General features: G+C 37.8%; 1 protein-coding gene across 1 annotated transcript in view; it reads left to right on the top strand.

The window, feature by feature from the left end:
• Nucleotides 1-23207, top strand: part of LOC125666508 (leucine-rich repeat flightless-interacting protein 2-like) — a 31927-nt gene that overhangs the window by 7572 nt on the left and 1148 nt on the right. The window contains exons 3-12 of the mRNA XM_048899670.2: nt 5538-5591; nt 7776-7874; nt 10199-10369; nt 11636-11728; nt 14073-14220; nt 15515-15564; nt 15736-15844; nt 18297-18376; nt 20251-20355; nt 21612-23207. The exon at nt 21612-23207 is cut by the window's right edge and continues 1148 nt beyond it. Coding sequence (XP_048755627.1) covers nt 5538-5591; nt 7776-7874; nt 10199-10369; nt 11636-11728; nt 14073-14220; nt 15515-15564; nt 15736-15844; nt 18297-18376; nt 20251-20355; nt 21612-21716 — 1014 coding nt within the window. The 3' untranslated portion in view covers nt 21717-23207. The remainder of the gene's footprint in view (nt 1-5537; nt 5592-7775; nt 7875-10198; nt 10370-11635; nt 11729-14072; nt 14221-15514; nt 15565-15735; nt 15845-18296; nt 18377-20250; nt 20356-21611) is intronic.

Below are 23207 nucleotides of genomic sequence, written 5' to 3'. Positions count from 1 at the left end.
TCTGGGGGGTATATAGGAATCGCTCTGTCTGTCTGTCCGTCTGTCTGTCTCCAGATTCGTGTCTGGGCCATAACTTCTTTTTTCTTTGACATAGGCATACCATATTTGGCACACAGGTGGATCACCATGAGACGATGTGTCGGGTACCTTCATGACCTTTATATGACCTTGACCCTTGACCTGAAAGGGACTAATTCACGATTTCGCCCAAAATTTTGTTTTTCACTTTTAATGATCAAAATCTATTGTCTAATGTATTTAAAAGATTTCACATAAAAATCAAGGTTATACATCATTACAGAAGCTCATTTTAGAGAGTCTATTATTTGTTTTGTGAACAAAGATTGCGGTATGTTATGTTTACGAAATTTTCAAAAGAAATGGATATCGATCTAAGTTTATTATATCTTTCACATTTCAAGCATTTTTCGGGTAAAATGTGTCATCTAAAAGTTAAAATTTGTAGCTTTGCAAAATTAGGATGCTTTATATTACAAAATTAACATTTCACTGGTTTGTTTGTATGTAAACATGAAAAGACTCGAGTCTTTGTTTACATAACACAGATTTAAGGCTAAAATATTGCTTTTATTCTTGCGTTCAGAAGTTCAAAATTTTGGCTGTCATCATTTAATCAGTTATTATTTTTAATGTTTGACATCAAATATGAAAAATATTTTTTTCAAAAATCGTGAACCAGTCCCTTTAAGGTCAAAATTAAAGTTTTTTTTTACAATGGATTCGTGTCTGGGCCATAACTTCTTTGTTCTTTGACATAGGCATACCATATTTGACACATGAGTGTATCACCATGAGACGATGTGTCATGTACCTTCATGACCTCCATATGACCTTGACCTCAAGGTCAAAATTAAAGGTTTTTACAATGGATTCATGTCAGGGCCATGACTTCTTTGTTCTTTGACATAGGCATACCATATTTGACACATGAGTGTATCACCATGAGATGATGTGTCAAGTACCTTCATGACCTCTATATGACCTTGAACTTTAACCTCAAGGTCAAAATTGATTATAGGGTTTTGACATAGTCATACCATAAGACATGGGTGTATCACCATGAGACTATGTGTCATGTACATTCATGACCCCTTTATGACCTTGACCTTTGATTTCAAGGTCAAAAGTATAGGTTTATGCCATGGATTTTTGTTCAGACTATACCTTCCATTTTCTTCTACAAAGGCATACCATATTTTTACACTCAGGAAAGAGGTAATTTATAGATATTAACAACACCCTTTGGGAGATTGGGGTAAGCGGGGGGTATTCCTAGTGAACATTGCTCACAGTAAATCTTGTTTTATTCTGTATTCTAGAGGTGTGTCCTAATTTTAATCTGTATTCTAGAGGCATGTCCTGATTTTATGCTGTATTCTAGAGGCGTGTCCTGATTTTAATCTGTATTCTAGAGGCATGTCCTGATTTTATGCTGTATTCTAGAGGTGTGTCTGTCCTGATTTTATTCTGTATTCTAGAGGTGTGTCTGTCCTGATTTTATTCTGTATTCTAGAGACGTGTCCTGATTTTATTCTGTATTCTAGAGGTGTGTCTGTCCTGATTTTATTCTGTATTCTAGAGGCGTGTCCTGATTTTATTCTGTATTCTAGAGGCGTGTCCTGATTTTATTCTAGAGGCATGTCCTGATTTTATTCTGTATTCTAGAGGTGTGTCTGTCCTGATTTTATTCTGTATTCTAGAGGCGTGTCTGTCCTGATTTTATTCTGTATTCTAGAGGTGTGTCTGTCCTGATTTTATTCTGTATTCTAGAGACGTGTCCTGATTTTATTCTGTATTCTAGAGGTGTGTCCTGATTTTATTCTGTATTCTAGAGGTGTGTCCTGATTTTATTCTGTATTCTAGAGGTCTGTCCTGATTTTATTCTGTATTCTAGAGGCGTGTCCTGATTTTATTAGCTCTTCTGAGCCGAAGGCTCAAAGAGGTAATCATATGGCCATATGTCTGGCGTGCGGTGTGCGTCAACTTTTTGGAAAAGGGGCTATATCTCAAGAACCCCTTGGCCAATTTTTGTCAAATTTGTCGCAGGGTATCCTTGGCCCAAGGGCTTTCATTTGTAATAAAACTAGGGTTGTGACCCTTTAACAAGGGGAGATGATTAGGAAAATGCAAACAAAAGTAGTGGTTGCTAAAAAAAATCTTCTTCTCAAGAACCACTGGGCAAATTATCATCAAACTTATGCATAAGGATGAGGATAGGTTATAGATCAGAAATTGTTCAAGGCATCATCTTGGGGCAAAGGATGTGTTCTCAAGGTCACTTCAAAGTTGACCTTAAATTTCGTTTTGTTAAAACTTTGATATTTTGCTTAGTATAAGGACTAGGATCATTAAATTTTGTCAGTTAATGCATCTTGGGACCTAATATCATGTAGTCTCAAAAGTAGGTCATCATTATTAAATGGATTTTGATGCATATCTTGGACACTTTTGAGTCTATGATCATCAAAAGTTGTCAGTTGGTGGATCATGGGACCTTGAACTGCATCAATGTGAAAAGTATGTCACCATGACCTACTTTCTGAATTTTATGGCTAATCATTTATGAATACATTTTAGCTTGTTATTTCAGATACCAAGAGGTTTAGAATCATCAAACCTTGTAAGTTGATACGTCTAGAGGCCTCAAAACTTATTTATTTAAAAAAGTAAGTCACAGTGACCTACTTTTTGAATTTTGCAGACATTCAAATTTCACACTTTCAATTTTAGATGCATATTTTGTACACTATGAAAAACTTTGTCGGTTGATGCATCTTGAGTCTTCATAGTTTGTTGACCAAAAAGTAGGTCACCGTGACCTACCTACTTTTGGAATTTGACGGCCATATTTTAATATTTCAGATACTATTTGACTTACAATTATCAAACTTTGTCAGTTGATGCATGTTGAGTTTTCAGAGTGTATTGACTAAAAGGTAGGTCACCATGACCTATTTTAGGATTTTGGCGGCTATATTTGAATACTATTTGACTTGTCAGTTGATGCATCTTGAGTCTTCAGTGTGTCGACCAAAAGTAGGTCACCTACTTTTGGACAGTTACATTTAAATTTTCAGGTACTATTTGACTTAACATCATCAAACTTTAATTGTTAATTGATGAATCTTGGTTAGTGAGAATTTTTGCCTGTTCTATAATGTATCAGAAGAGCGATTCTAGGCCCATGGGCCTCTTGTTCTGTATTCTAGAGGTGTGTCTGTCCTGATAGAGGCGTGTTTGTCCTGATTTTATTTTATATTCTAGAGGCAATGAAAATCAGTGTAAAAAAGAAGTTTTATGCGTTTCTGTTAGTTATCAATGATCATGCCGATGTTGCTAATCAAACATGTTTAGTGCATAGTTTTGGTTTTCAGAAAATGGCAAAAACATTACAAATTCTTCTTGAATTTCTCAGACTGGAAATTTTCAATCAATGCGTCAAGAAAGTTTTTTTTAGGTCATATGAGTTATCTGTGTGTTTTTTATTGTGATTTGTGTTTTTTATCGTGATTTGTGTTTTTTATCGTGATTCGAGTTTTTATTGTGATTTGTGTTTTTATTGTGATTTGAGTTCGTCTCTCATCATCTTCTGTTGCAGCTGCACATCTGTCATCGTGAGGCATCCGTGTACAATTGAAAATTTTTAATATCTTCAAAACTTCAGGGCCACATTTTTATCCAAGTTTGAGTATATATGTTAGGGATTAGAAATTGTGAATTCGATTGTCCCTGCCTCCTCCTAACCAGGGTCATTTGTCCCTGCAGCCTCCCCCTAACCAGGGTCATTTGTCCCTGCAGCCTCCCCCTAACCAGGGTCATTTGACAAAAGTCTCAAGTAAATTAAATTAAGAAATATTTGTTTTCAAGAGTCCTAACATTTTATTGGTTAGACATTAGTGCACCATATTGGTAATGAAATTCTGTATGTCCAGATTATAATAGGTCATGATCTTGAACCAGTGGAATAAGGTCAAGGTCACCAATACAAGGTCAGGTCATGAAATGAAGAAATCCTAGAGAAATTATAAAGTACATGTCACTTTTATTCTGAAATAGGATGACATATGTATTTCAAAGAGTTTGAAAGAGTATGATCGCTACACTCATTACGTTATCCGTCACTTGAGTATTGAAGTGTTTGGTTGTGTGATAATGAGGTGGGCTGTATGACCCATGAGCCTCTTGTTGTTAGATAATGAGGTGGGCTGTATGACCCATGAGCCTCTTGTTGTTTGATAATGAGGTGGGCTGTATGACCCATGAGCCTCTTGTTGTGTGATAATGAGGTGGGCTGTATGACCCATGAGTCTCTTGTTGTTTGATAATGAGGTGGGCTGTATGACCCATGAGCCTCTTGTTGTTTGATAATGAGGTGGGCTGTATGACCCATGAGCCTCTTGTTGTTAGATAATGAGGTGGGCTGTATGACCCATGAGTCTCTTGTTGTGTGATAATGAGGTGGGCTGTATGACCCATGAGTCTCTTGTTGTTTGATAATGAGGTGGGCTGTATGACCCATGAACCTCTTGTTGTTTGATAATGAGGTGGGCTGTATGACCCATGAGCCTCTTGTTGTTAGATAATGAGGTGGGCTGTATGACCCATGAGTCTTTTGTTGTTTGATAATCAGGTGGGCTGTATGACCCATGAGCCTCTTGTTGTGTGATAATGAGGTGGGCTGTATGACCCATGAGCCTCTTGTTGTGTGATAATGAGGTGGGCTGTATGACCCATGAGTCTCTTGTTGTTTGATAATCAGGTGGGCTGTATGACCCATGAACCTCTTGTTGTTTGATAATGAGGTGGGCTGTATGACCCATGAGCCTCTTGTTGTGTGATAATAAGGTGGGCTGTATGACCCATGAGCCTCTTGTTGTTTGATATATAATCAAGTGGGCATTATGACCTATGAGCCTCTTGTTGTGAGATAATCACGTGGGTATGATGACCCATGGGCCTCTTGCTGTTTGATTCATACTTAGCATCTTTCCAAGTCAAGGGTTTCTGATCCGTTCCTCTCCACATCAGAAATCCTTGACTTGGGAAGATACATAAATAGGTGACTTATAAAGGTCAATTGGTCGGATTTACAGTTATTTTTATTCGGCTGTCATTGGTTTTTACAAACAGAAGTAAGTGGATACATTGATGTTGTTCGTAGCTTTCTTAACAATTTATATTAAACACAATTAATTTTAATTAATGTAATATTTTTAGCAGCACATTTTAAGATGAAATCAGAATGTGTGCTTACTTAGGGTGGGTTATTTTCCTGAAGCTGAAATTCAAGGAATGGGGGTTATCTCCCCTTTTTTAACACATTGGTGGGAACTCTAGATATAGGTGTATTTTTGCTTGTGAATTCAACGAGTATAAATTTCTGCTTAGGCTTGTATTTCATTAATATTGTGCTCTTCTAAATACTTCTTGTAAAAACTGAGTTATATTTTGAACAGGGAGTAAAAACTGAGTTATATTTTGAACAGGAAGTAAAAACTGAGTTATATTTTGAACAGGAAGAAGAAAAACAAAAATCTCACGATGTTTCCAATGAAAGTCAGTCGAGCAGGGTATGTATTGTAATCAAAGTACTGAAAGTACTGAGAATCACTAGGCTCGAGTTTGTGTAGAAACACTCGAGCAGGGTATGTATTGTAAAGAGAAAAATCTTTTCTGTCGAGTCAGCTTTACACAGCTTAGGGTCGTATAGCTAACCTGATGCAGAATTGAAACAGCGAGTTACTTCTGTTATTATCTACTTTCATTATCAATTATCTACTTTCATTATCACTGTGATATAAGTTTGTTTTAGTTCATGTGACTTGTCAATATTAATAGTTCGAAATAGAACAAAAACAGTATTAATCGATGTGTAAACTCTGGACATTTTACTCACAAACTGAATAAAAGAGCGAAGCACTTTTATGTTAAGTTTGTGAGTAAAATGTCCAGAGTTTACACATCAATGAATTCTTCAAAAAGAATGTTTGATTCTTATAATTCCAATTCGTTCCCTGCACTATCAACTTCAATATTTATTATAATTTGAATACTTTCCCCGCACTATGTTGTTTGTTTTCAGGCGCGTATGTATACATAGCGTTTTTGGATTTATTGATGTGTAAATTCTCGTTTAGATTTATCTTTGTCCAATCAAAACAATTGTAATAAATAACATTGGAATTATATGGGTATGAACACAATTTTTGATTGTTTGAAATTATGATTTTCCCCCATAGAAATAAAGATCTTTTATGAATAATTAGATTAAGAATATCTATACATGTGATACCCTTCATATTTACATAAAACTCTGTTCTCAAAACCGTGTTTGTAAACACTGAGTTTTGTCTTGATCTTGAGTGAGACGAAAACACACACATTACGTAGGATGGTAAATAAACACGTGTCATTGGCTGAAGGACCACATGTAAAGATAAGAACACCCAAGATTTCTGAAAAGTGTGTCAAAAACATTCAACATTTCGACACACGTTGCTGATAAATCAATTTCGAGTGCATGCATGAAGAAAAGAGAACTGAAAATGTTTGCTTTTGAAGTCACTCACATTCCCTCCATGTTGATGAAGGAGTCATGTAAACAGAAACAGGACTCGTGTCTTGTTTTCAGCTCACCTGAGTGAGCGTTTCTGATCACCCATTGTCTGTCGTCCGTCTGTCTGTCTGTCATCATTCCGTCTGTAAACTTTTCATATTTTCATCTTTTTCTCAAGAACAGCTGGGCCAATTTCAACCAAACTTGGTATAAATCATGCTTGAGTGAAGGGGATTCAAGTTTGTTAAAATGTATTGGACAATGTTCCTTTCAAGGGGAGATAATCACAAAAATGCAAAAATAAGGTGCGGTCATATTAAAATCTTCATCTCAAGAACCACTGGACTAGAAAAAGCTGAAATTTACCTGAACCCTTCTTGACATAGTTAAGATTCAATTTTGTTAAGATCATGAGCTGGGGGGGGGGGGGGGGTCAACAATAGTGGATCAGATGTTTTACATGCAAATATATAGGGAAAATTGTTTAAAATCTTCGTCTGAAGAACCGCAGGGCCATAAGAGTGGATAAATACCTGAAAGCCTCCTGGTATAAAGTAAGAACAAGTTTGTTAGAATCATGGTTCTGGGGTAAGATGGGGCTACAATAGGAGATCGAAGTTCTACATGCTGATGTATAGGAAAATCATCTTCTCCAGGACTAATGGGCCAAGTTCAACCAAACTTGGTACCAATCATCCTTGGGTGAAGGGGATTCAAGTTTGTTTAAATGAAGGGCCATTCCCCCTTCAAAGGGGAGATAATCACAAAAATGCAAAAACAGGGTGAGTCATTTAAAATTATTCTCAAGAACCACTGAGACAGAAGAGCTGAAATTCGAAGCTTCCTTACATAGTGCAGATTCAAGTTTTTTAAAACCATGGTCCCAGGGATAGGATGGGGCCATAATATAGGATAAAATATTTACATGCAAATATATAATGAAAATCTTTAATAATCTTCTCAAGAACCACCAGGCCAGAAAAGTTTACATTTACATGAAAGCTTTCTGACATAGTACAGATTCAAGTTTGTAAAAAGCATGCCCCATAGGGGTAGGTTGGGGCCACAATAGGGGTCAAAGTTTTTCATGCGAATGTGTAGGGAATATCTTTAAATATGGGCCAAGGTGACTCCAGTGAGCGATGTGACCCACGAGTGTCTGGTTAGATAGATTGATAGCATTCTTCTCTGATTGTAGCTACGATCTGACTACAATGATTCTCGGAGAGGAAGTGACGACTCCAACTCAGCTACGGAAGACCTCGACACGTCGCGAGATCATCAGAGAGAAATGCGGGTACGTAACACCGAAAAAAGAAGTCCCAGTCGTCATTTTAGATGATGAATGTCTGTAATACTGTAGAATCATTTAAATTCATGGGGGCCAACTTTCGTGGATTGCTGAATTTTTACGGGTTCGTGGGGACGTAATTTCGTGGATTTATATATTTGTAAGAAAGATAACTCTGGAATGTCTTGAGGATGTAAATTCATGGGTGAGGGGTACCCACGAATTCCACGAAAATTGAGCCACCACAAATTCTAATGATTCCACAGCACGGCTTTGTTTTGTGTGTTGTTTTATGCCCTTCTCAAATTTTTTTTTATTCATTTAATTTCACTTTTGAAAATACACGAGGATATAAACTGTGATGCTGGCATACTTCATGAGACGCGATATCGCTTCGTAAAAAGTATGTCGCAGTGAAATGATGCAGTTCATGCCCTCGTATATGATGTAAATACTTCATTTTAGAAAGTATATGAGGGTATGAACTGCACCATTTTTAGCTATTCTGAGCCAAAGGCTCAAAGAGCTAATCATATGGCCATATGTCTGGTGTGCGGTGTGCGTCAACTTTTTGGAAAAAGGGCTATATCTCAAGAACCCCTTGGCCAATTTTTGTCAAATTTGTCACAGGGTATCCTTGGCCCAAGGGCTTTCATTTTTGCTAAAACTAGGGTTGTGACCCTTTAACAAGGGGAGATAATTAGGAAAATGCAAACAAAAGTAGTGGTTGCTAAAAAATCTTCTTCTCAAGAACCACTGGGCAAATTATCACCAAACTTATGCATAAGGATGAGGATAGGTTGTAGATAAAAAATTGTTCAAGGCATCATCCTGAGGCAAAGGGTGTGGTCTCAAGGTCACTTCAAATTTGACCTTAAATTTTGTTTTGTTAAAACTTTGACATTTTGCTTAGTATAAGGACTAGGATCATTAAATTTTGTCAGTTGATGCATCTTAGGACCTAATATCATGTTGTCTCAAAAGTAGGTCATGGTGACCTACTTTTTGAATTTCACAAGTAATTATTATTAAATGGATTTTGATGCATATCTTGGACACTTTTGAGCCTATGATCATCAAACTTTGTCAGTTGATGGATCATGGGACCTTGAACTGCGTCATGTGAAAAGTATGTCACCATGACCTACTTTCTCAATTTATGGCTAATCATTTATGAATACATTTTAGGTTGCTATTTCAGATACCGAGAGGTTTAGAATCATCAAACCTAGTAAGTTGATGCATCTAGAGGCCTCGAAACATATTTATAAAAAAAAAGTAGGTCACAGTGAGACCTACTTTTTGAATTTTGGGGACATTCAAATTTCACATTTTCAATTTTAGATGCATATTTTGGACACTATGAAAGCTAGGATCATCAAACTTTGTCAGTTGATGTATCTTGAGTCTTCAGAGTGCGTTGACTAAAAAGTAGGTCACCGTGACCTATTTTTGGATTTTGACGGCTATATATGAATATTTCAGATACTATTTGACTTACAATCATCAAACTATCAGTTGATGGGTCTTGAGCCTTCAGAGTGTGTCGACCAAAAAGGTCACTGTGACCTACTTTTGGAATTTGACGTTTATATCTGAATTTTTCAGATACTATTTGACTTCAATTATCAAACTTTGTCAGTTGATGCAACTTGAGTCTTTGGAGTGTGTTGACCAAAAAGTAGGTCACTGTGGCCTTCTTTTGGAATTTGATAGCTATATTTGAATACTATTTGACTTGTGAGTTGATGCATCTTGAGTCTTCAGTGTGTCGACCAAAAGTAGGTCACTGTGACCTACTTTTTGACAGTTACATTTAAATTTTCAAGTACTAATTGACTTAACGTCATCAAACTTTGTTAATTGATGAATCTTGGTTAGTGAGAATTTTTGCCTGTTCTACAATGTATCAGAAGAGCAATTCTAGGCCCATGGGCCTCTTGTTTAAAATTGAAGTTTAATCCTTGTATAAATTTTCATAGTGCTTTTATTTCTTTGGGAATTCCCACCCGTTAGAATATAGAAGTACAATATTTATCTGTATTCATACGTTAGAATATAGAAGTACAATATTTATCTGTATTCATACGCGCATTGTTTACAACAGCGGCGCTTTCATGAGAAAATGGTCATCATTACAATTTGTAGAGATATTAAAGGCATTGTAAATCCTGTTCTGCCTTTTTATCAAACTAAAGGTTTACATTTTACATTTTTGATGATAATAGTGACCGTTTTCAGTTTCGATTTTTACTTTAATCAGGCAAAGTTACAAGAGTTGGCTCAGAAGATTTACTGACTGTTTTCAGTTTTGTTTTTACTTTAATCAGGCAAAGTTACGAGAGTTGGATGAGAAGTACAAGAGAGCCATGATGATGAACGCCCAGCTAGACAACGAGAAACACAGCCTGGTGTATAAAGTGGAGCTGATGAAGGATCAGATGGAAGAGATGGAGGAGTCCTTTACACAACTACAGCGGGAATATAAAGACAAGTGTCGGGTGAGTGTGACACAGCGGGAATATAAAGACAAGTGTCGGGTGTGAGACAGCGGGAATATAGAGACAAGTGTCGGGTGAGTGTGACACAGCGGGAATATAGAGACAAGTGTCGGGTGAGTGTGACACAGCGGGAATATAGAGACAAGTGTCGGGTGTGTATGACACAGCGGGAATATAGAGACAAGTGTCGGGTGTGTATGACACAGCGGGAATATAGAGACAAGTGTCGGGTGAGTGTGACACAGCGGGAATATAGAGACAAGTGTCGGGTGTGACACAGTGGGAATATAGAGACAAGTGTCGGGTGTGACACAGTGGGAATATAGAGACAAGTGTCGGGTGTGACACAGCCGGAATATAGAGACAAGTGTCGGGTGAGTGTGACACAGCGGGAATATAAAGACAAGTGTCGGGTGAGTGTGACACAGCGGGAATATAGAGACAAGTGTCGGGTGTGAGACAGCGGGAATATAGAGACAAGTGTCGGGTGAGTGTGACACAGCGGGAATATAGAGACAAGTGTCGGGTGAGTGTGACACAGCAGGAATATAAAGACAAGTGTCGGGTGTGAGACAGCGGGAATATAGAGACAAGTGTCGGGTGAGTGTGACACAGCAGGAATATAGAGACAAGTGTCGGGTGTGAGACAGCGGGAATATAGAGACAAGTGTCGGGTGAGTGTGACACAGCAGGAATATAGAGACAAGTGTCGGGTGTGAGACAGCGGGAATATAGAGACAAGTGTCGGGTGTGACACAGCGGGAATATAAAGACAAGTGTCGGGTGTGTGTGACACAGTGGGAATATAAAGACAAGTGTCGGGTGTGACACAGCGGGAATATAGAGACAAGTGTCGGGTGTGACACAGCGGGAATATAGAGACAAGTGTCGGGTGTGACACAGCGGGAATATAGAGACAAGTGTCGGGTGTGACACAGCGGGAATATAGAGACAAGTGGCGGGTGTGTATGACACAGCGGGAATATAGAGACAAGTGTCGGGTGAGTATGACACAGCGGGAATATAGAGACAAGTGTCGGGTGTGTGTGACACAGCGGGAATATAGAGACAAGTGTCGGGTGTGTGTGACACAGCGGGAATATAAAGACAAGTGTCGGGTGTGAGACAGCGGGAATATAAAGACAAGTGTCGGGTGTGACACCGAGGGAATATAGAGACAAGTGTCGGGTGTGTGTGACACAGCGGGAATATAGAGACATTAAAATCTATAGATGCATCATGGTAAATATTTGATTTTTGTTACAGGATTTAGAAATGCAGAAAAGGACTGTTAAGGACATGGAGTTTGATTACAATATAGCAAAGGAACAATTAGCAATAAAAGAAAAGTTAATCCAGGTGAGGCCAACACAACCAATTCCTATGTTTTATGTCGAAGCCAAATTCAAATACTGTAAACAATATTTCATTTGTGACAACTCTTTTATTGCACAATTTCACAGTGATGAACTGCTTAGCAGGGACTAATTTTCACAACAGAGATAATTTATAAGAAATTAGAGAACCAGTAAATGACTTGTTTGTGAAAGAAATACTCGCAACGATGAGGAACTTTGAAAAAAATTCTTGAGTGTCACTGGAAGTTGGGTTACAGTATGTTGTTTGGTTTTCAGCTTGCACGGTGAATCATGTGAGCGATGTGGCCCATGGGCCTCTTGTGTTAGTTTTCGGAGTTTTGAGAATCAAAATTTAAAGAAATTGAGGTTTCTCTTCAGTTTAGTATGTAAGTTTCCATATAGTTGTTTCCCTGGGTTGAACTCGAACATTTGTTGAGACACTTATATTTTTGTATTCACATGTGCTGGGTACAAATGCTGGGCCTCCGTGGCCGAGTGGTTAGAGCATCCCACTCAAAATCACACGGCCTCTCACCTCTGTCGGCGCAGGTTCGAATCCCGCTCGCGCCGGTAAGTGAGAAAGTGTACCAGTTTACTTGCGGAAGGTCGTTGGTCTCTTTCGGTGGTATCTGAGTTTTCTCTTCCACCAATAAAAACTGGGCGCCACCAGATAACTGAAAAATTGTTTAGCATGGCGGAAATTATCAATCAATCAGTCAACTATTGCTGCATTTATAAATTGCTTAAAGGATAAATAGCAGCAGCTATGAACCACTCAAGTCTAGTAAGTTTATGACTGTCTGAGAATAAAAGAGCCCAAACAGAAATTGAAATTCACCATCTTTCAGTGATTACATATTTGATATAATGTTCTAAATTAAACCTTTTCTTCTTCATATGGTCAGTTTTATAATGACACATACCATATCAATAATCAATATAAGCAAAATTCATGATTTTATAACTTGTATTGTCATCTGCATAACCGGTCTATATGTGTGTGTTGTACACCCTGTACCCACTCAATGCATTCAATAGAATACTAAACGTACCTCCACTACAGAAGAATGCTTATCTTGGAAATTGCATACAATTAAACTAGGTCTAAACCTTTGACTAGCCTTTTGTTTGGGATTATTTTAGAATAATATCAATAAAGCTAGTTTACATTTCTTGTTTTCTTCGTAATCATGTACATACTTAATTTTCATGATAATTGGGTACACACTTAATTTTCTTGATAATCGGGTACACACTTAATTTTCTTTATAATCGGACACACACTTAATTTTCTGGGATAATTCGGTAAACACTTGATAATTGATATTTTATCCATTTGTCCCTCTTACTTCAGGTTTAGAAAATATTGCCTGATGTAAACCATGGAGTCGCTATCATTTGCCCTTGTTTCCTGCCTCCATTGTTTCCCGCCTCCATTGCTTAATGTGATCAAGTAGATGTCATTTATCAATAGGAATTTTTTTTATTGATTGTAAGCCCATTTTTGTAGCAGTCTGTGTAAAAATTGTGCTTAAGACTCCTGCAGTTTTGGGAATATTTTATTTTTGTTTCTCTCACAACAATACTGAATATTTACATTTTCAATGTTTTTGCCTTCGACATCTTTACCAATTGAAATGATCGCCATTTCCTCGTGAATTAGAACAGTGTGTGTATGAATCTTGATATAGTATGAATATGTTAACTGCTTGGAATATTCCCACAGCAATGAAAGTAAAATATAAACATCAAAAAGTAAATTTCATTTTTTGAAAATATATGAGGGCGTGATCTGCAACATGTATGTATGCTGGCACGAAGCATTGCTGTTTTTTAACCTCGTGTAAACTGAAATTTATTTTTAAATGCACAAGAATAATGGGTACCTGCTATTCAGAAAAAAATAACTGATGCAAAATTTGGTATGTTTATTATGATAGACAGAGTTATCTGCCCTTTGTTGTATAACCAATGGTAAACTTTGTTTTAGAAGGAAGCATGAAACAAATAGAAATTTGTAACTTTCTTATTTGAAGTGTGAAATATTGAGTTACCTGCCCTTTACATAAGAAAATATTGTAGGATGGACGTAATTCATACGGATTTTAAATCAATAGAAAAAATCTATTTTCTTTGTAATGGGTAACAAAATTACAAACAAATATCTTTTTCTTAGAAAGGCTGCTGCAAGTTAAAGATAAATTATAAATATTCATTTTGATAAATTCCTGAATGTCATTGATCAGTATGTATGTATGTTTAAAAGAAATTATTCTTATACAAACAAATTTCATATTGAATTTGTAGCTCATAGAGGTAAAATTTATCATGATTTTGACTTTTAGGAAAGTGGTCTTGTAATAGTTTCGTCTGAGGAGGGAGTTCTCTCCCTTGAAAAATGTCTTCCAAACGGACAGATACCACCAGGTGGCAGTCTCCTGATATCTGCCGATGCGGCAGAATTACTGGAAAAATCGGGTGTAGGCTCACTAGGTAAGAAAGAAAGTCACATTTTATGTTGTGTGTGTGGTTGTTTTATTTTATGACCTGTCGAAAAAATTTCAGCCAATTTCAAGGTCATATCCGAAAGACATAATTTTTGTCAATTCTAAATATGGAGCGTTTCTCGAAGATTAGTTGTTTGTTATGCGTCTTGTCGAGGTGTAGGTGAGGTATTACAAATTTAGACCCATGTTTAGCGCTCAGGGTCGTAGCAATGAGGGGTTTTTCAGGGTGCGATTGTCTACTGTGACATGGGATCTCTGTTTTTAAGGAGGTACTCTACATCGTCATAATGGCTGACTTCCTTTAAAACATCAGCAATATTTGACTTTTCCTTTTCAATTTAAAAACCTAGCCGAGTAGCTCAGTAGGTTAGCATACCAATTGGTGAACTGTAGGTGGCAGGTTCAAGTCCAGCAGGGGTTTTAAATTTTTTTCAGACTATCTTCTACTAAAACTGGGGTTTTCTTTGACAAAATAAAGTAAATTTGAACATTTTCAACTTCAAAATATTGTTGTACATATCCTCCACTTTTCATCTACATCAAATTTCTCGGGTGTAGCATACCTCCTTAAGGTCATATCAAATGTAATACATGTACAATCTCATTTCTAGCTGTTGTCTTTGTACAGGTGCTTTAGTTTTAATTTACAGTATTGAGGTGTTGAATGTAAATTTTCAACAATTTCTAAAACTATCACGGAGTCAAGTGGTTAGGGCATCGCGCTCAAAATCACACGGCCTTTCACCTCTGGTCAGCACGGGTTCGAATCCCGCTCGCGCCTATAAGTGAGAAAATTTCCCAGTTTACCTGCGGAAGGTCTGTGGTCTCTTCCCAGGTATACTGTATCTGGGTTCTCTCTTCCACCAATAAAAACTGGACGCTACCAGATTACTGAAAAATTGTTGAATGTGGCGGAAAACCTCAATCAATCATCAAAAACCATCTCAGAATTTGGTAACCATGGCTACATGTACTGATAGTATGTATCCAGTATTTTGAGATTGGTGGTTGTTGATTTACCATGGAGTCAGTATCTTAAAGTCCCTAATTATTGTTTGGGGCCTTATTCTCGTGTGATATACAGACAAATATGAGAATTAGGCTTCAACAAAAATTATGGATTTTAAAGTTGTAAAGTTGTTTTAACTTGTGCTGATTATGCAATAGTTTGGTCCAAAAATTCTGTTTTATGAAACAAATAGAACAACTAAACATAGCATTTACAGGTGTGTTTTGTTAGGTCACCTGAGTGACTCATGTTTCTTCTTCATTGTTTGCAGATGATAGACTACGATCATTTTTAGATGAAAAGACTAATTTATTGAAAGAAGTAAGTCGTACAAGCATTTACAGCATTAAGCTCCGTTTTAATTGTATGCATTAATGAATTATGAAATTTTAAGTATTTTAGTCATGCTTGCTGTTGATAGCTGCCATATAAATACAGCCAAAAGCAGAACGTCTGTAGTAAACTGAGTTAAAAATATGTTTTAAATTTTAGATAAAAGGTTTGAAAGATGAATTAGAAGAAGAAAAGTCCAAAAGAGAGCAGAAAACCTCATCAGTTCCTCAGATCAATGGTCCGGAGATGCAGCTGTATGAGGTCCAGAGTAAGTAAAATACACCTATCTCTCCAGCTGTACGAGGTCCAGAGTAAGTAAAATACACCTATCTCTCCAGCTGTACGAGGTACAGAGTAAGTAAAATACACTTATCTCTCCAGCTGTACGAGGTCCAGAGTAAGTAAAATACACCTATCTCTCCAGCTGTACGAGGTCCAGAGTAAGTAAAATACACCTGTCTCTCCAGCTGTACGAGGTCCAGAGTAAGTAAAATACACCTGTCTCTCCAGCTGTACGAGGTCCAGAGTAAGTAAAATACACCTATCTCTCCAGCTGTACGAGGTCCAGAGTAAGTAAAATACACCTGTCTCTCCAGCTGTACGAGGTCCAGAGTAAGTAAAATACACCTATCTCTCCAGCTGTACGAGGTCCAGAGTAAGTGAAATACACCTATCTCTCCAGCTGTACGAGGTCCAGAGTAAGTAAAATACACCTATCTCCCCAGCTGTACGAGGTACAGAGTAAGTAAAATACTCCTATCTCTCCTGCTGTACGAGGTCCAGGGTAAGTAAAATACACCTATCTCTCCAGCTGTACGAGGTCCAGAGTAAGTAAAATACACCTATCTCTCCAGCTGTACGAGGTCCAGAGTAAGTAAAATACACCTATCTCTCCAGCTGTACGAGGTCCAGAGTAAGTAAAATACACCTATCTCTCCTGCTGTACGAGGTTCAGAGTAAGTAAAATACACCTATCTCTCCAGCTGTACGAGGTCCAGAGTAAGTAAAATACACCTATCTCTCCTGCTGTATGAGGTTCAGAGTAAGTAAAATACACTTATCTCTCCAGCTGTACGAGGTCCAGAGTAAGTAAAATACACCTATCTCTCCAGCTGTACGAGGTCCAGAGTAAGTAAAATACACCTATCTCTCCAACTGTATGAGGTCCAGAGTAAGTAAAATACGCCTATCTCTCCAGCTGTACGAGGTCCAGAGTAAGTAAAATACACCTATCTCTCCAGCTGTACGAGGTCCAGAGTAAGTAAAATACACCTATCTCTCCAACTGTATGAGGTCCAGAGTAAGTAAAATACGCCTATCTCTCCAGCTGTACGAGGTCCAGAGTAAGTAAAATACACCTATCTCTCCAGCTGTACGAGGTCCAGAGTAAGTAAAATACGCCTATCTCTCCAGCTGTACGAGGTCCAGGGTAAGTAAAATACAGTGAAATATCTCTATCTCGAAGTCCGAGGGACCTCGAAAAAACTTCAAGATATCCGGGGGTTCGCGATATCCAAAATCGATCTTGGATATTTTTTTTTTTGAAGGAGGATATTTGATGCATAGTATGGGATTTGCATTATAAACAAAAACCCTGTTGCCGTTTCTTATAGTTTAATACAAGTTGATAAATTAATATTGTGGAATTTCAAAGACAAACATTTCATTTTTTAAATATATATAAACATCCAATTGAATTCACAATGTGTTTCAAAATGAAGATGATCGTGCCTGTATGCTTACTTTAAGTTTACTGATGTCCAGGCTCGACTGGAATGTAGTTATTGCATTGTAATGAAAGGTTCTATCATGTAAAAAACAAAAAAGACAGATTTAAAAAAAAAACAACTTTTAAATGTTTATTAAAGAAATTTTCGTGTTTTCTCTGTACTAGTTTTAATGATGAAGCGCGTATTATTAAAAGCATTATCGGTATTAAGAGCATTACCTTCAAGCGTACTTCGATGATTTTGTGCGTTTATCTAACCCACCTGTTAATGATAGAGCGTGTGTCATTCAAAACACCATCCCTGGAATCGGGTGTGTTAGTTCATAATTGGTGGTGAACATTAGCCGTAATGTTGAAAGGCTTCACTAATCACTCAAGCTGTTGAACCATTAATTGTGACCTGGGTCTACTCGGAAAAGGCGAGCGTGGATTAGCGGTCATTAATTATAATTGATGTAGCCACGGGTGTGAATATGTGACTTAACGATGCCAGGTATGGTAAGCAGAGCGGAAAATTGACTGCACTTCGAGATAAACCAGGTGAATTTAGGGTATGGGACCTTGAAAATACTTCGACATAAGCGGAGTATTCGAGATTACCGGGTTCGAAATATCAGAAGTTTTTTTTAATCATTTATATAGGGAAAACTGCCGGGACCAGTGGTCGACTTCGACTCAAGCGGGGTATTCGAGATAAACCATATTCGAGATACAGATATTTTACTGTACACCTATCTCCTCAGCTTTATGAGGTCCAGAGTAAATGTTGATGTCCTACTGGTGGAATGTGATTTTTGAACAGTGTACTGTTTGTAGATGTTTTGGATATTTATTCACATTCTGTACATAAATATTTGGAAACAGAGAGGTTTGATTGTTTGTAGCAAGTTTCCTTAAGGCTAAGTGCAAGCTGCAACAAGAAAAATGTTTGTACATAAAATTCGAGTGTACCAGTGTTGTTGAGGCAATACACTGAGATTATCTTTTGTAGGAGAGGCCAGTAAACAGATTCACGAATACAAATTAAAGTTACAAAAAGCAGAACAAGACATCACTAACTTAGATGGAACGGTAAGTGCTGACAATAGGGGGGAGGGGGGGGGGGCAATAAAGGGGCATAACTTCAACAAAAAGACAAGAGGCAATAAAGAGGCATACTTACCAAAAAAGGACCAGGGGCCAAAAAACTTCCGCTAAAAGTCTTGGGGGTGGGGGTGGGGGGCTTACCTCCACTAAAAGGATAGGAGAGAGGGTAAAAGGGGCTTACCTCCCACATAAGTAATGGGGAAGGGGGATGACAAGCCTCCCAGATAGATACTGGGGAATGGGGAGAAATGCCAAACCTCCCACATACGTATGGGGGGGAGGGGAGAAAGTACAACCCTCCCATTAACAGATGGAAGGAGAGAAACACAGAATATTCTATTTCATATGAAATTTATATTGGATTAAGTACATCATTTGCAAGGCAGGAAAAAATAAACTGATATCAAAACTTAAGACGGCTTTTATTTTCTGTTCATTGGGGAAAGGAAAATGTCCTATTGAAATGAATCAGAAAATATACAGGGTTATTTGAATAACAGAAAACTGTACAAATTTAAAATTTCATCAAGAGTTATTTATTACATGTATTTCTTTTGATGATATTGATAGTGTTATTCTGAATTTGTTTAATTTTTATCCAATTTTAACTGACATCCAGTTACTTACTGCATGTTTTGTTTATAATACAGTAGGTTTATAAAGACAGGAGAGGGAGGGGGGGGAGAGGAGAGAGAGAGGGGGGGAGAGAGAGAGAGAGACAAAGGGGGGAGAGGAGAGAGAGAGGGGGGAGAGAGAGGGGGGGAGAGAGAGAGGGGGGGAGAGAGGGGGAGAGAGAGAGGGGGAGGAGAGAGAGAGAGAGAGAGGGGGGGGGGAGAGGAGAGAGAGAGAAAGGGGGGGGAGAGGCACATGTTTTGTTGTGTGGGTAAATACAGTAGGTTTATAAAGACAGGAGAGAGAGAGAGGGGGAGGGGAGAGGAGAGAGAGAGAGAGAGAGGGGAGGGAGAGGCACATGTTTTGTTGTGTGAGTAAATACAGTAGGTTTATAAAGACAGGAGAGAGAGGGGGGGGAGAGAGAGAGAGAGAGAGAGGGGGGGGGGAGAGGCACATGTTTTGTTGTGTGGGTAAATACAGTAGGTTTATAAAAACAGGAGAGAGAGAGGGGGGTGGAGAGAGAGAGAGGCACATGTTTTGTTGTGTGGGTAAATACAGTAGGTTTATAAAGACAGGAGAGAGAGGGGGGGGAGAGAGGAGAGAGAGAAGGGGGGGGGAGAGAGGCACATGTTTTGTTGTGTGGGTAAATACAGTAGGTTTATAAAGACAGGAGAGAGAGAGGGGGGGGGGGAGAGGAGAGAGAGAGAGGGGGGGGGGAGAGAGAGAGGCACATGTTTTGTTGTGTGGGTAAATACAGTAGGTTTATAAAGACAGGAGAGAGAGAGGAGAGAGAGAGGCACATGTTTTGTTGTGTGGGTAAATACACATAGGTTTATAAGACAGACAGAACATTTACAGTGACAGACTCCCTGATGTTTGTATTTGTTTGTTGTGTGAGGTTTATAAGACAGACAGAACATTTACAGTGACAGACTCCCTGATCTTTGTATTTGTTTGTTGTTGTCTAGGTGATCTTTGTTTTTGTTTGTTGTTATCTAGGTGATGTTTGTATTTGTTTGTTGTTGTCTAGGTGATGTTTGTATTTGTTTGTTGTTATCTAGGTGATGTTTGTATTTGTTTGTTGTTATCTAGGTGATGTTTATATTTGTTTGTTGTTGTCTAGGTGATCTTTGTATTTGTTTGTTGTTGTCTAGGTGATGTTTATATTTGCTTGTTGTTGTCTAGGTGATCTTTGTATTTGTTTGTTGTTGTCTAGGTGATGTTTATATTTGTTTGTTGTTATCTAGGTGAGTCGATTAGAGACGCAGGTAAAACGCTATAAACAAGAATCAGAAGATTCAGAAAAGCTGGAGGACGAGTTAAAGACAGAGAAGAGGAAGTTACAAAGAGAGGTCAGCCATTACGACGACATAAACTTTATGTTAGGGAATTTTAATCCTAATGAATTTAGGGCTGAAACGATGTGCAACATCACGATACGTATTGCAATACTTATGCCACGATTCAATACTTTCAATACAATACAATTTACAGAAGAAACCAATAATAACATTGATGAAAAATTTAATTACCAAGATTCAAAATCATGAATTTAAAAGGAAAATGTTGCCAAATGGTAAGATGCCTATTGGCTCTGCGGTTTAAACTGATAAAGTTAATTATCGTTTTTGTCAGCCTCAAGGTAAACAACAGTCTGAACATTATTCAACGCTATTTTGTACCTCATGCAGGTAAAAAATACTCATTACAGGCCAAACCTGATGTGTTTTACTGAACCTGTTTGTATTAAGCGTATCGAATAAAATATCAGGGTAACAAATCGAACATTGAATTGAGCGTTTGTATTGAGCAGTATCAATATTTTGGTGAATCGTTTCACCTCTACTAGTGATTAACTTTTATGGGGAAAATGAAGATAACAAACAGTGATCAATCTCATATCTCTAACAGATTGATTAATTGATTGATTGAATATTGTTTAACGTCCCTCTCGAGAATATTTCACTCATATGGAGACACCACTGCTGGTGAAGGGCTGCAAAAATTAGGCCTATGCTCGGCGCTTATGGCCATTAAGCAGGGAGGGATCTTTATCGTGCCACACCTACTGTGACACGGGACCTCGGTTTCTGCGGTCTCATCCGAAGGACCACCCCATTTAGTCGCCTCTTACGACAAGCAAGGGGGTACTGAGGATCTATTCTAACCAAAATCAAAAGAAGGTAAACACGTTCCTCTTGACATACCATAGGTGAGATTAGGTCCTTAGGAGGATAAACATTTCTGTTGACCAGTCACACAATGTTATTTAGTCCCGTGAAAATCCGGGTTAGAATAGGTCCTCAATACCCTCTTAATTGTCGTAAGAGCCGACTAAATGGGGCGGTCCTTCAGATGAGACCGCAAAAACCGAGGTCTCGTGTCACAGCAAGTGTGGCATGATAAAGATCCCTCCCTGCTCAAAGGCCGTATGCGCCGAGCATAAGCCTTAATTTTGCAGCCCTTCTCAGGCAATGGTGACATCTCCATAAGAGTGAGAAATTCTTGAGCGGGGGATGTTAAATATTCAATCAATCAATCATTTCTTTTGGTTGGTTGATATAGTTGAGTGTATTTTCTTGTAAATAATTTCTTCTTTTTTTTTCAGCTGCGTGAAGCCCAAACAAGAGTTGAGGAATTGTCAAACCAAAATAAACATTTACAAAATAGGATAGAAAAAATGAAACAAGCCCGCGCTCTAGCAAGCCAGTAGCCATAGAAACCGTGAAAAGTGATGGCTGTTTTTAAATTTACAGTATATCTCAGTGTGGCTCGTCTCAATCTATACAGGCCCCGCACAAAGAAATACTAGCTAGCCAGAGTTGCCTCTGCCAGAATTGTGATCTTTTTCACATAATTGCCCTGTGATCGGATTGAAAAAAAAAAAAGAGTCTCAAAGGCCCGGATTGTTTAAAAAAAAACGAGTCTCAAAGGCCCGGATTGTTTAAGTTGTTGTTTCCAGAGTCCACTCATTATGAGGCGATATATTTTCATCCACACTTACATGTAGTCGTTTATTTTATCACATGGTTCATACCGAGACTATTTCTGTATCGATTCACTTTCAAAGTGAATTATTGTTACCACGGTTACATTTATTGTACTTTTCCTAAAGGTGATATAAAGCATATTTAGCACTACCCTGTTGTTCTTCATTCGGTGTATGCTTATATTTTCATCTTCTTTTTTTAATTTTAGTGGGTTCTGCAAAACTTTATTGGGGTTATTAAAAAAATACTATTATTTTCACTAGTGTAAATTTTTCAGTTGTGTGAATTTTTCATTGGTGTAAATTACAGTTTTGTAAATTCCATTGGCATAAATTTCACTTTTGTCCATTTTAATGGATCAATTTTTCACTGGTGTAAATTTCACTAGTGTAAATTTACTGTGTAAATTTTTCACTGGTGTAAATTTAACCATGTAATTTTTTTACTGGTGCAAATTTAACTGTGTAAATTTTACTGGCTGAAATTTTACTGATTCAAATTTTGAATTTCACTAGTGTAAATTTACACTGGCTTAAATTTCACCGGGGGGGGGGGGGGGGGGTTGCCTGTAACTTTATGTTCACATATTCCCCCCCCCCCCCCTCTAAACTGGTGTAAATTATGGAAATATGAAATAGTACCATTTTGAAAATGCTTGCACAGTTTGTTATAAATGTGAAAAAGAGAAAATTATTGAAGCAGAATTTGTACATGATAGGAATTGATGTGGATTTTCAGACCAAGTTTGACCTTTGAACTCTGAGTATATGAACTGTGTAATTTGTATGTGGAATAAAGTGATGCTGCTTATTTATGGAATTCATAATGCAGAGCTTATCCTATTTTATTCAATGCAATAATAACTCGGCCCTTCCTCTTGTGCAACAGTTTATTTCCCGGAATTGGACATAGCGACACTTGCTACAAACAAATGTTTTAAAAAATGACAGCTAAATTTTTGTTTATGGTAAACTGAATGCAATTTATTCCTATGGTGTCTCAATGAAATCCAAGACTGTGGGTGGGTGGGTGGGGGGGGGGGGGGGGTGTATAGAATTATATAGGCATGGGTAATATATCTCTGTTTTGAACATCATGGACAATTTCTTATTTTTGAGGAATTCTGTATTTGTACTTATAACAATCAAACTAAGGTAAACAGAATATAGATATCGCCCCTATACTTGGCATTCAGTGTCTGTAGAGGGGAAAGA

Source organism: Ostrea edulis, chromosome 10, assembly GCF_947568905.1.
Source record: "Ostrea edulis chromosome 10, xbOstEdul1.1, whole genome shotgun sequence".
NCBI classification, from domain to species: Eukaryota; Metazoa; Mollusca; class Bivalvia; order Ostreida; family Ostreidae; genus Ostrea; species Ostrea edulis.
This window is presented reverse-complemented; position numbering and strand designations above follow the sequence as displayed.